At 53.6% G+C, this 13,244-nt stretch overlaps 1 protein-coding gene across 3 annotated transcripts in view; it reads right to left on the bottom strand.

Moving 5' to 3' along the window:
- Positions 1–2,493: 2,493 nt before the first annotated feature.
- The window catches only part of HTRA3 (HtrA serine peptidase 3), a 33,708-nt gene continuing 22,957 nt past the window's right edge, over positions 2,494–13,244 (bottom strand). For 2 of the 3 annotated variants that reach the window (XM_082464396.1, XM_082464394.1), the window contains 3 exons: positions 7,347–7,395; positions 5,663–5,758; positions 2,494–4,007 (listed from right to left, as the gene is read on the bottom strand). In XM_082464396.1, the coding sequence (XP_082320522.1) occupies positions 3,842–4,007; positions 5,663–5,758; positions 7,347–7,395 (311 nt within the window). In that variant the 3' untranslated portion in view covers positions 2,494–3,841. Of the gene's footprint in view, positions 4,008–5,626; positions 5,759–7,346; positions 7,396–13,244 lie in introns of all 3 variants that reach the window. The other variant, XM_082464395.1, reaches the window with a different exon arrangement.

The following is a 13,244-nucleotide window of genomic DNA, read 5'->3' as shown; positions in this document are numbered from 1 at the left end:
CAGCTGACTCCTGAGCTGAGAGCCCCACCTCCTACCTCCCGTTTCACACATGGACAACCTGAGGTCACGGAGGGTAGGGGAGCCATGTCACCCCGGGGGCTGGTGGCAGGGAGCAAGCGGATGTGAAGTGACACTTTTTTTTGGCGGTGCCATGCCACTCGCAGGGTCTTAGTTCCCGGGTCAGGGATCGAACCAGGCCACCTAAGTGAAAGCGCCGAGTCCTAACCGCTGGACTGCCAGGGAAGTGCCCTATGTGACATTTAATTCAGCCCTTACTGAAGCAAAGCCGCTTTAGGGACAGATGGGTCTCACCCCGCCCTCTCTGGGCAGCGGGGCTGCGTCCCACGTCTGCCCGCTTCCTCCCTCCCCTCCAAACCCGAGGGTCTCTGGGTGGCGGTGGAGAAGAGGGGATGCTGATGGATTGGTCACCGTTGCTGCCCGCAGAGGCCATGCTCAGGGAGCCCGGTCCACCCCAGCTCCACACCTCAGGGGAAGACGGTTCCATAAAATGCCCAGAGGGAGCCAGTGACCCGTCTGGGGTATGGCAAGCACGTGACCCGACTGGACCTGCTGGGCAAGTGCTGGGCAGGCCCGACGTCTGTCTCTCAAGGTCTCGGGCAGGAGGGGCTGTCGGTGTCCCCCACGTTGCCCCACCTCTGAGGTCAGAGCAGTTCCGGGCTCGCTGTCAGCCTTACCTCCAGGGCCTGCGTCCCTCTGCCTTTGCCCTGGGGGCTCCCTTCGGGCATAGCGGACACTAGCTCCGCCCCCTGGAATGAGGGAGGGTGGGGTCTGTGGACGACCACCCCGCTTTCCATTTTGCACAGCTCTTTGGAGGGTCCCAGCCGGGTCCGCCCCGTTGCCTGCGCCCACCAGCTCACCACCGCAGGCCTCAGTCGGCTTCTCTCCCTTCCCCACCCCCGCTGCTGTGCTAAGGACCAGATTGTGTCCCCCACATTCATATGCTGAAGCCCTACCCGCAGCGTGATGGTAGGGAGAGTTGGGGCCTTGGGGGTGAGCAGGGCTCGGTGAGGGTGGGGACTTCACGGTGGGATTGCCGGCCCTATGGGCAGCCCCCCGCGCCACGTGTGCACACAGGAGCAGCGACCTCGGCAGCTGGGAACCGAGTGGATCCCCTTGACCTTGGACCCCAGATCCCTCTCAGATGCCTGGCCCTGGTCAAGCCTGAGGCTCTACTCTCAGTGCCCTGCTTCCAGCTCACCCTCTGCCCAAGTCCAGGCCCACACGCCAGCGGCCGTGTCCTGGACTGCCGCTTCCACAGCCCCGGGCTCCTTACTCTCAGGGGGGACCAAGTGGCCGCTGGGCATGCGCTCGGGGCGGCTGACGATGGAGAGCAAGGACCACGCTGCGTGGGCCGCCGGTGGGAGTGAAAGCAGAGACCTCAGAGGGCGGACAGACTTCGGACGTTCGGGCTGTTCTAGGTTGAGGGGTGGGGTGGCACAGGGCCTGCTCTGTGGGGACGGTGTGGTCCACTCTGGATGGGAGGGGAGGGATGGGGGCTGACTGGGAGGGGGGCCGCCCCGCGGAGTGGGCTGAACCAGGCTCGGGGGCCGTGCTCTGATGTTTTCGGAGGACGCTGGCACCGCTCTAACTGTGGGAGTCCAGCGCAGGGGGGACGGGAGGGGGCGGGCGGGCCGGCGGGCAGTGGGGACCACGGCCTGGTAGGGGTTGGGAGGTGCCTCGCAGGGCTGCCTCTATGCCTGGCCCCCTCGTTCCCCAGCAGGGCCTGGGTACAGCCCAGGGGCGGGGACTGAGAAGGGCCCTCAGTTCACATGATCATCTGAGCCCTGGGATTGCGAAACCGGGATGGTGAACCAGATCCCAGAGCCGTCATTAGAAAGCCGCCTGTGACAGTTTCTGGTTCTTTTCTGCGTGTGGGTGCTGAGTGCTTTTTGGTCTGATTTCCCTTCCCCCATCCGGCCAGCTGGCCACACTCAGCATCTCCAGCGCCCGCGTGCCTGTCTCCACGCACCTCCTGTGAGCCCTTCTAGGTACTGAGCAGGATTCCGGCTGCCGCCATGGCCGTCTGAGACCATCTCCTGAAATTCGCCCCGTGGCGGGTCATTTAAGTCTGGACCTATTGAACCTCAGGCTCTCGGAGCTCGGAAAAGCTTGAAGTCTGCAGTCTGAGGTCACTCCCCCGCCCCACCCCCGAGGCAGAAGGTGGCCGCGGTCACACAGAGGCCGGCTGGCGGCAGACCCTGCCGCTCTGTGAGGTTTGGAACCAAGGGGCCTCGATCCTTTCAGGCCGGTGGTCCAGAACACAGGGCTGGGCCCCTCCCTCTCAGCCCTGATGGGCACCCCTCACCCTCACAACCCCACTTGTGACCCTGGGAGCTGGCCCTGGGCAAGTTCACAGCTCCCGCCATCCCTGGGCAGCCCCCGCGGTGTCCCTGGGCAGCGAGCTTGGTCCCTCCTGTTCTGCCTCATTCCCTGTTGCTGGGTGGTCTGCAGTGAGGATGACACGGCACAGACGCAGGGACGCCTTTATCACACGGCCTGGCCGGGCACACCTTGCACACCCAGCGGGCTCGCCGCTGCCAGCCGGGCGCCTCTCCAAGGGCTCTGCCCGACTGCCAGGAGGTCGGTGGTCTCAGGACCCGACTGCCTGGGGGGAGAGGCCGCGGCACGGGGAGGGGCGGGGTCTTGCCGGGGACCGGGGGGCTGGGAGTAAGTGGGGAGCCAGGGCTGAGTGGTGGGGTGGCCGGGCCGTGGGGACGCCTGCGTGCTCCAGGCGGTTGGCCCCGGGTCTCCGTGCCCACCGACGTGTCAGCTCTGGGTCAGGAGAAGCTGCACAGCGGCGGGTGGGCTGCCCCAGACGCCCCTGCTGGCACAGGACCGTGCGCTTGTAAACTTTAATTCCCATACAGTAGAGAAACGTACAGTACAAGCAACACGGGGGACCGACCGCACAGTGAAGCTCACGGGGCCGCCTGGAAACAGGCTCCCTGCGGAGAGGGGAGCACCTCGCCTGCTCCGGGGCGATGCCGTGAGGCCCGCTCCGCACAGAACGGCCCGGGGAGGTGCAGCCGGCTCAGTCCTCCCCTCCCCTCCCCCTGCAGGTCCCAGCGTCCTCTGCCCTCCACCCCAGGGTCCACTCCCGGAGGACGGGCGGCCTTCCCGGGGGTCAGACACGCTCTGCTCCCTGCCAGCCTCTCTTGCGCCTGGGAAGGCGGACCTCATCGCCAAGCCCCGGGGTTTGGCTGGACAGCCAGGGGACATCCCGTGGTGCCAGCTCCGGGCCAGACCCGTCACACCTGACTCCTCAAGGGGAGCAGATTGGCCGGGCAGACAGCCCTGGTCATTCAACGTGGTGGGCACGGTGCTATTGGGTGTGGGAGGCCAGGGAGGCGCACCTGGGAGAGGAGGAGGCTGGGGGCTGAGACCTGAACAGGTGAGGGTCAGTGAGGGGAGGGGAGGAGCAGCGGGCATTTCAGAGAGGTATCCTATCGACAGGTGCAAAGGCAGGAAGGCGGGAGAGAGGATGGGACTTCCTCCGGGGAAATAGAAGAGTTTTCTAGATCTGGGAACTTGGAAGGGCCCTCAGGAGCATTTGGTGGGTGGGGGGGACATTGGGCTGCCCCCAGGGGCACCGTGATGCTGGAGCCAATCCTCCCAGAAGGCTGAGATGCGGACCCCTGGCCAAGCCCAGCCTGTGGCTCTGGCCCTGGACGGCCGCGAGGAGGCCTCTGGCTCTGCTGAGGACCGACCTCGGTCCTTTGTCCCGACCCCATGGGAGGCAGCGGCTCTGGGCGGACCCCGTCTGCTGGCCCCTGTCCCGGCTGCAGGCTCCGGTCGGCGATGGAGGGAGGTGGCCCCACCCTCACAGGACCACCTCGGGCACAATGCTGAAGAGCAGGTCATCGTTCCCCCGCCGCACCTGCAGCAGCAGGGGGGACTCGGTCAGGACGGCCTCCTGCAGCTCGCTCGAGTCGGCCAGAGGGCGCCCGTTGACCTTGACGATGATGTCGCCATCTTGGATGCCCCCTCTGCCAACAGGAGAGACACAGGGTCACAGCACTGCCCCGAGAGGCCCGGGCCCGGGTCTGGGCACAGTGGGCTTTAACAGCAGCACATTAAGAAAATTCATTTCAACAGGGAAGAACGGGGCCCTGACCGCAAGGCTCTCACACCAGACGGAAAGCACTGTCCTACAACGGACTAGCGCTTTGTCGGTCTACTTCTCTACATCAGAAGGGCTGGGGTCACGTGCTGGCTGCAGCCTCCCTAGCTGGGCTGCCTTGGGCCAGGTGCTCTGCCCCTTTGAGCCTCAGTTTCCACATCTACAGCCCTATGTGGGAACATGCTTTGCAAATTACGAGGTCCAGGGGGTTGATTCTAACGTAAGACTTTCCCATCAGAGACAGAGTGAGCTGGGCTGGCCCCCCCATTTCTGCACCTGACTCGCCGTGACCTTCCCCTCCACCCAGAGGGCGGGCAGGGTGGCACCGTGGTTAGATGCATGTGTGATAGCGCCCAGATCCACACGAGTGGGCTGTGTGACCTTGGAGGGGTGACTTTGCCCAGCCTTAGTCTTCCCATCTGAGCAATGGGGCGAGAGCAGCAGCCTGCGTGTCCCAGGCTGCAGTGAGGATTAACTGAGATGATGCATGTGGAGCGCACAGCTCACATACAGCCTTGGTCAGCGGCGGCCACCATCACCACCGAGCTCCCCTGTCTGGCTCTCGGGGTGCCCTGCGTGTGGCCGCTCTCGGTGACTGCTGTCTGCTGAATCAGTGGGGTGCAGCAACTCGGAATAAAGAGCTTGAGTTGGGGTGGTTATTCTTTGGCTTCATGGATCGGTATTTCAACAATTTTTACTGCAGGTCGGCTGCGGGCTGAGCATGTGTGCCGTGTTCACGGCGGAAGGACACAAGGGGTCCGCGTCTTCCAGCCCAGCACACAAAACAGAAAGGAGGGGTCCTGCTGGGTTGAAGGGGCCACAGGGGCTGGGGGGCCCACCTGCCCAGCTCCACTCCGCACTCTGCCCTCACCCTTTACAGCAGCCCAAGACCTCAGCGTGGACTATCTCCAGCTCCCAGCGTTACAGTTAAAAGCAGGATCTGATGCAGCCCACCCACTGCATGGATGCAGCCCTGAGGCAGAGGAGGGACAGGCGCTTGCTCAGAGCTGGTCTAGGGCACAGGATCAGCCGTGCAAGTGCGTCAGACCCCACCCACCGCACTGCCCGCCTCAGCTCCCAGGGCTGCAACATTCGACCTTTCTCTAGTAGTTGACGGTTTCCAAGAAAACGAGGCTTTATCTCATTTGATCTTGACAATGTCTCACGGGACAGGAAGAGTGGGCTGAATCATGCCCATTTTGTAGATGAGAACACTGGCCCAGAAAGACCCAGGCTGGCCCACTGGGCTGGTGAGAGCCAGGCTGACGCAGAGTTCTCAGCTCGGGGTGACCTCTGCCACTCTGTCTCCCCAGACCCAAGGAAAGGACATTCTGGGCCAAGGAAGGGCACGGCCTTCACCTCTCCAGCCTGCCTCTGGCTTAGACGACTGGCCAGAATCCCACCTGCCACTCCACATTGCGTCATGCTGCCAGGAAGCTAAAGGTCATGCAAATCAGTGAAGCCCAGCCCAGGCCCTGTACCCACCTGCCCAGTCTCCCTGCTTCCTCTGGTGGAGCCTACCTCTGAGAAGGTGAATTTGGGACAACCTCTTGCACGTAAATTCCACTGCTGACCGCCGGGAAGTCTGGGTTGCTGGCCTTTAGTTCATCCACCAAACTGAAAAGGCAGTTCCACTGTTAAGGCACTTCTTCTGAGCCTCTAAAGTGACTCTTCCTTCTCTCCACCACCCAGGCCACACCAGGCGTCTCCTCTGGGCTCCCACATCACCCTGTCCTGCCACTGACCACTCTGGGTTGTCACTGACTCTTGTTTGTGTCCCCTACTCAACATGGGCTCCTCAAGAGAAACCTTGGTGAAGGTGGATGGTTAGAAGTGTAAAGAGGGGAGGGTGACGGACAGATAGATGGGAGGATGGGGGGAGGAAGGATGAGGGAGGGAGGAAAGGTAGAGGAGGATGAACAGACAATGGGCGAATGATGCTTTGGAGAGACAGAAGACTGGATGGATGGTGCGATGGATGAATGGATGGATGACAGGGAGAGAGAAAGAACACCTTTAGAAGATAAATTGGCATATTGGTCTTGATTCCAAATTGCTTTCAGATTTATTTCCTAGGTGAACAGTTGCTGAAACAGGAGGAAGGTCATTTTAGGGACTGAGTGGGTGGGAGGGTGAGTCAGGTGAGCTTATCTCTTCCCAGAGCTCCCCAATGCAGTGACCTCTTCCTTCTTCAAACCGTGGACTTGACGTTGCGTTTTCTTCCCTTCAGCTTCCTTTCCTTCCTCCCTCTCCCTCCTCTTCCCCACCCCCTTCTCTATTTCACTCACTTAGTATTTCCAGGCACTCACTCTGCTGTAGACTGGGTTCTGGGAGGGGTGGGGAGCAGACAGATGAGCAGGACCCAGTCCCTGCTCCCAAGGAGCTCATGGTCAAGGTTGAGGGTGGGCAATTCTGACACCATGGGACCAATGCGATGCTGGCGAGGGAAGCACAGCTTTGCAAGTGAAGAGGAGGCACCTCCTCCCACTCAAGTAGCCTGGGGAGGTAGAATAGTGTCCCTCCCAACCCCAAAATTCATGTCCGCGTAGGGCCTCAGAACGTGACCTTGTTTGGAAATAGGGTCTTTGCAGACGTGGTTGATTAAGAATCTCTAGATGAGATCAGCCTGACTTAGGGTGGGCCCTTAATCCAATGGCTGGTGTTTTTATAAGAGAACTAAGAGGGAGATTGGACACAGACACACAGGAAGCAGACGCCATGCAATGAGAAAGGCAGAGCTTGCAGTGATGCAACTACAATCCAAGAAACACCGGGAACCACCAGAAGCTGGGAGGTACAAGGAAGGATCCTCCCCTGGAGCGTCCGGGGGGAGTGCAGCCCTGCTGACACCTTGATTTTGGGCTGTGGGCTTCCAGAACTGTGAGAGAATGAATTTCTATTGTTTTAAGCCACCGAGTTTGTGGTAATTTGTTATGGAAGCCACAGAAAACTAATCTGGGAGGCTTCCTGGAGGAGGGGCACCTGAATGGAGTCCTACGGAAGCCAAAGGAACCTATCAGGCAAAGGGGGAAAGGCATTCCAGGTAGAGGGACTGGCCTGAGCAAAGGCTCAGAAGCCTGAGTGTGTCTGGTCTGCTGGAGCACCTGCAGGTGGCCGGGCATGTCGGGGCCAGGGTCTGGGAGGAAGCTCAAGGTGAGGGATGAGAACGGAGGGGTGGCAGGGGGCAGCGTCCTTCAGCACTCACCTTGGTGTGATGGTCCGCATCCGTATGCCAATGAAGCGCTTCTTCCAGTCTAGAAACCAAGCATGTCGGGACTCGGTTAGAGCCATCTTGAAAGCCTCTGTCCCCGCCGAGGAGCCGGGCAGGGGCAGAATTCCCCCACCCCCTACACCAGTAGTAGAAAGCAGCAGGAGCCACCCTGCTTGGACCAGCCCAGCCCCCTTGTGATCAGGCACCTAGAGTTACCTCTCTCCACTTGGCTGCTCTTGAGGAGCTGGGAGATGTCCTGGCTCTAATCTTGTGGCTTCGTGCCCACCCTCACCCTCTCAGGCACCATCCAACCACCTCAGCTCTGACATCTGCTCTCCTGCTAAGCCCCACATCCAAACCCCAGTGGACAGTGGGGCTCTTCTCTCCAGCCTCCATCCCACAGGTTCCCCAAACTCACCTTACTGGTCTGAACTTGTCACCTTCCCCTGCCTTCTCCATAAATAATATATTAATTGATAATACCCAGTGAGCTCTAACCATGTGGCAGGCCCTCTGGTTGGAGCACTATACACATAATAGGCTAAGATGGTACCTCTTTGCCCCCAGCTGCTCCAGCCTGTGACTTAGACCCAGAAATAGCATTTACATATTTTAAACCATAAACAAGTTTCAGTACATTTTTAAAATGTCATATCATAAAAATATGCTCTCTGGCCACAATGGAATTAAACTAGAAATCACAAATAGAAAGGTATCTACAAGATTCCCAATAACTTAGAAACCAAATATATATTTCTAAATAACCCATCTTTAAAGATAAATCAAAAGGGAAATTAGAAAGTATTTTAAACTGAATAAAAATGACAATACAATGTACCAAACTTTGTGGGATGTAGGTAAAGTGGTACTTAGAGGGAAATTAATAGTACTAAAGTACCAATATTAGAAAAAGAGATAGATATCAAATCAATAACGTCAGCTTTCTCCTTAAAAACTAGAAAAAGAAGATCAAATGAAATCTAATACAGGCAGAAGAAAAGAAATAATAAAGAGTAGAAATCAAAGAAATAGAAAACAGAAATAGTGGAGAAAATAAATGAAAACCAAAAGTTGATTCCTTGAGATCAATAAAATTGACAGGAAACTGATTAGGAAAACAAGAGAAAAGACACAATCATCAATATCAGGAGTGGGAGAGGTGACATCACTACAGATTCTACACGTATTAAGAGGATAATAAGAGACTAATATGAACAACTCAATGTCAATAAATTTGACAACTTAGGTAAACTGGACAAATTTCTTGAAATTTCCAAACTACCAAAGTTCACTCAAGAAGAAATAGATAACCTCAATAGCCCTATATCTATTAAAGAAATTGAGATTGTAGTTAAAAATCTTTCCACAAAGAAACTTCAGACCCAGACGGCCTCACAGGAGAATTCTAACTAATGTTTAAGGAAGATATCATATCAATTCTACACAAGTGGCTCTAGAAAATGGAAAATGGTACTTCTGTGACATTGTGACATAATAAGAAATATATATTTTGGTCTTTGCCCAGAGTTCCTAACGCAAAGCTCCTAAAACTTCTGTAAGTTCCTAAAGTGATTAGAGCCACAGGGGGCATCTTTTGCTCTCAGTTCCTGAAATAGTTCCAGAACAATAAAGGTGAAATGGGTTTCTGTTATTTATAACAAGTCCCTTTCAATCACACTTGACTTTATGTTAATGAGGTGACTTTTGGAAAGCTCCTAAGGATGGGAGCTGGTTGCCAGAGGAAACAACCAGGTAATTAGAGGATTGGAAATTTCAGCCCCAGCCTTCCCTACCCTGACTCCGGGGAGGGGAGAGGGGCTACAGGTTGAATCAATTGCCAATGGCCAATGATTTATTCAATCATGCCTATGTCATGGAGCCTCCATAAAACCCCAAAAAGATGGGTTCGCAGAGCTGCTGGGTTGGTGATATGTGGAGATGCAAGGAGAACAGTGCACCCAGAGAGCATGGACTCCACACCCCTCCCCCATACCTTGCCCTATTCATCTCTTTCATCAGGCTGTTCCTCAGACATATCCTTTCATAATAAATTGGTAATCTAGTGAGTAAACAGTTTTCCTGCTCTAGCAAATGATCCAACCTGAGAACGGGGTCATGGGCGATTCCGATTTATAGTCACAGGTGTGCAACTGGCATCTGAAAGCAGGGTAGGGGGGCAGTCTTGTAGGACTGAGCCCTTAACTTGTGGGGTCTGATGCTATCTCCAGGTAGACGGTGTCAGAATTGAGTTAAATTGTAAGGCACCCAGCTTGGCGTGGGGAAACCCCTCACACTGCTGACCAGATGTGTCAGAAGTGAAATAGTATCGCAGTAGAAAATTGAGAGCAGAAGAGACCGACAGAGGGAGTTTTTTTCCTAAACAACTTCTCAGCTCATTATCCCAGTACCAAAACCAGAAAAGAAAACTAGACCAATATCCCTCATGAAGATATATGAGAAAAAAATCTTTAAATGTTTTCAGCAAATCAAATCCGACAATATATAAAAAGGATAATACGTCATGACTAAGTGAGGTTTATTCCAGGAATGCAAGGACGGTTTAATATTTAAAAACCAACCAATGAAATTTACCATATTAACAGACTAAAAAGGAAAACTAGTGTCTCAAAAGATGCAGAAAAAGCATCTGACAAAATCTCACATCTACTCCTAGTAACAACTACAAATAAAAGGGATCTTTTTCAACCTGATAATGAACATCTATGAAAAGCCTTTAGTTAATATCATACTTAATGGTGAAAAACTGAAGATTTCTCCCTAACACCATTAATGAGGCAAGGATGTCCACTCTCACTACTTTTATTCAATATTTTTATAGAAGGGTCTAGCCAGGCAATAAAAAAAAGCATTCAGATTGGAAAGAAGTAAAACTGTCTTTATTCACAGACTGCATAATCCCCTATTTAGAAAACCTGGTGGAATCTACCAAAAAGAACTAATCAGTGAGTTATCAAAGTTGCAGGATCTCTTATGATCAACATACAAAAATCAATTTTATTTGCATATTCTAGTAACAAACAATCAGACATTGAAATATAGAAGGATAATTTTGAATAGCATCAAAATTACAAAATACTCAGGAATAAATCTGATGAAAGATGTGTAAAACCTGTGCTCCGAAAACTAGAAAACTCTGCTGAGAGAAATCAAAGAAGACCTAAATAGTGAGGCGGTATCTCTGTTCAGGGGCCAGAAGATTTAATATAGGTAAAATGACAATTTTCCCCCAATTAATCTATAGATTCAGCACATCCCAATCAAAATACCAGCAGGGTTTGTTTGGGGGGTAGAAATTGACTAGCTGATTCTAAAATTTGTATGGAAATGCAGAGGATTTAGAAGAACCAAAGCAACTTTGAAAAGGAAGACCTGTTGGACTGACTGACTTCAAGACTCATCGTAAAGCTACAGTAAAGAGGACAGTAATGTTGGTATAAAGAGGGACAAAAAGACAAGTGGAACGGAATATACTCATTTTGTTTTTGACAAAGGCGCAAAGGTGATTCAGTTAAGAAGGGCAGTCTTTTCAACAAGTGATGCTGGAACAACTGAATATCCAAAGCAAGAAAAGAAAAAATAACTTGATTCATATTTGGCACTATTTTAAAAAATTAATTCGAAGCAAATAATAGTCCTAGGTCTAAAACCTCACAAAGTAAAACTTTTGGGAGAAAATGTAAGAGAAAATCTTCCTGGACCTTTGGTTAGCAAAGATCTCTTTGATATAACACTAGATTCACAATCCATTTACAAAAATTGGTAAATTAGACTTCATCAAAATTTACAAAACTTCTGCTCTTAAGAGAATGAAAAGACAAGCCACCAGGAGAAAATACTTGCAATTCATTTATCTGACAAAGAGATCCTATCCAGAATGTATAAAGAATTCTCAAAACTTAACACGAACAAGTCCAACTTTTAAAATGGGCAAATTATGTAAACAGACATTTCACCAAGGAAGACTGATGGATGTTCCAGATGGTGGAATCCTGTGGGAGATGAGGTCAGAGCACGTGGGAGCCCTGACCCCATCGATCTGGTGGGCTTTGGGTTTGGGGTTTTACTCCCAGTGAGGTGGAGCCTGGGGAGGGTTTGCACAGAGACACGCCACGGTCTGCCTTAAATTTTGAAAGAAGCTCCTCTGGCAGTGGGAAGAGTCTGGGGTCGGGGTGGGGGGCAAGGGCAGGGACAGAGGAGCAGAGAGGAGATGAGTGCCCCTGGTGGCTGGCTTGGGGTGTGGAGCTGGAGATGGCAAGAGGGCAGTAGGGGACGGACAGATCCCCAAGGTAGGGCCATCGGGGCTGCCTGATGGATTGGATGCAGGTGGGAAAATCTGGAAGGATGGAGCTGCCGTAACTGAGAAGGGGAATGGTGATGGGGACACACAGATTGTGGGGGTGTGGGGGTGACAAGCAGTTGTACATCTGAGTCTAGGGTTTGGGGAGAGGGTCAGGCTGGAGGTGTAAATTTGGGGGAGTCACTCTCTAGATGGCACTTAAATCCACAAGACTGGATGAGGTCCTCAGAGGAGAGGGGTAGGGCCCGGGGACTGAGGCCTCAGCCCTCCATCCTGCTCCCGACATGAGTACTGGCCACTGATCAGCTTCGCTCACAGCCCCAAGGTCATGCTTACCAAAGAGGAAGAAAGCCGCGGCTTCGAGAAGCGTAGCCCAGGGTCACCTGAGGCCAGTGGCTGTCCTTTTAGATCTCCTGGGGCAGGAGATCCCTGACCCTCCACCGACCCGGGAGCACCGGGCCCCGCCCACTCGCGGGCTCTCCAGAAACAGAATCATAACTGCAACCCTTCGTCTTCCCGTCCTTATAGGAAAATCACCTAAGTGATGTGTGTCCGATGCTGGAAACAAGGCTTGGAGGGAGGCTGGGTGCCCTGTTTCTTTCTAAACATGTCACGGAACCACGCTGATCCAAAGTGAGGCAAGTACATCAAAGACGGTAACAAAACAACAGTGCAGGAGGGGAGGGGAAGTGATTGCCTGAAGGGGGCGGATGGTCTCCGGGGAAGGAGGAATGCACCGAAGGGTACATTTTCACACAGTCAACTGCACGCCACGTGAACTGACTCTCACTTCAACAAACAAGCAGACACGAGAGTGACACACACACCTGGGCTTCTTGGCATCAAGACTGATCTCTGATTTGCCCCAGGGCCCCCCTCCCAGGAAATGCCCCTCACTCCCCCTTGCTCGGGCCTTCACCATGTCAGTGTATAGTCGACACCCCACGGTCCAGCGGGTCCTATTGGCTCCAAGTGCAAAACAGATCCCGGACCCAACCAGCCCTCACCCCACAGCTGCCACCCCCGAGCCTGGCCGCCAGAAAGGCTGCTGTGGGCCCCTAACTGGTCTCCGGCATCGACTCTTGTCTCCCCGAAATGGACTCTGTAGATTAATGTTGTATCCTGCAACTTAACTGAGTTTTCGGACGGGTTCTATTTGTTTTTGGGTGTCGCCTTCAGCATTTTCTATATAGAGTACCATGTCATCTACAAAGAGTGACAGTTTTCCTTTTTCCTCTGCCATTGGATTCCTCTTATTTCTTTTTTTTTTTTTCCATTTAATTATCATGGCTAGGACTTCCTAGACCATGTTGAATGACAGTGGCGAGTGTGGTCAGGGTTAGACTTATGTGTAAGCATAACTGGCCCTCTTCCCTTTCCTCCCTCTCCAACTCTCTGAGGCTTCCAGGAAGGACAGGACCAGTCCAGGGTCACACATGACTCAGGGAGTTGAGCTGAACCATTGTTTTTCTGCCCCTCAGTCCTGGGCATAAGTTTGTGTACTATCTGCGTACCTTCTGGGCGGACACCTAGGATGGCCCAGCCCACTAACTCAATCACCCGCTGTGGGTACA

This window comes from Balaenoptera physalus (genome assembly GCF_965194825.1).
Source record: "Balaenoptera physalus genome assembly, chromosome: 5".
Taxonomy (NCBI): Eukaryota; Metazoa; Chordata; class Mammalia; order Artiodactyla; family Balaenopteridae; genus Balaenoptera; species Balaenoptera physalus.
This window is presented reverse-complemented; position numbering and strand designations above follow the sequence as displayed.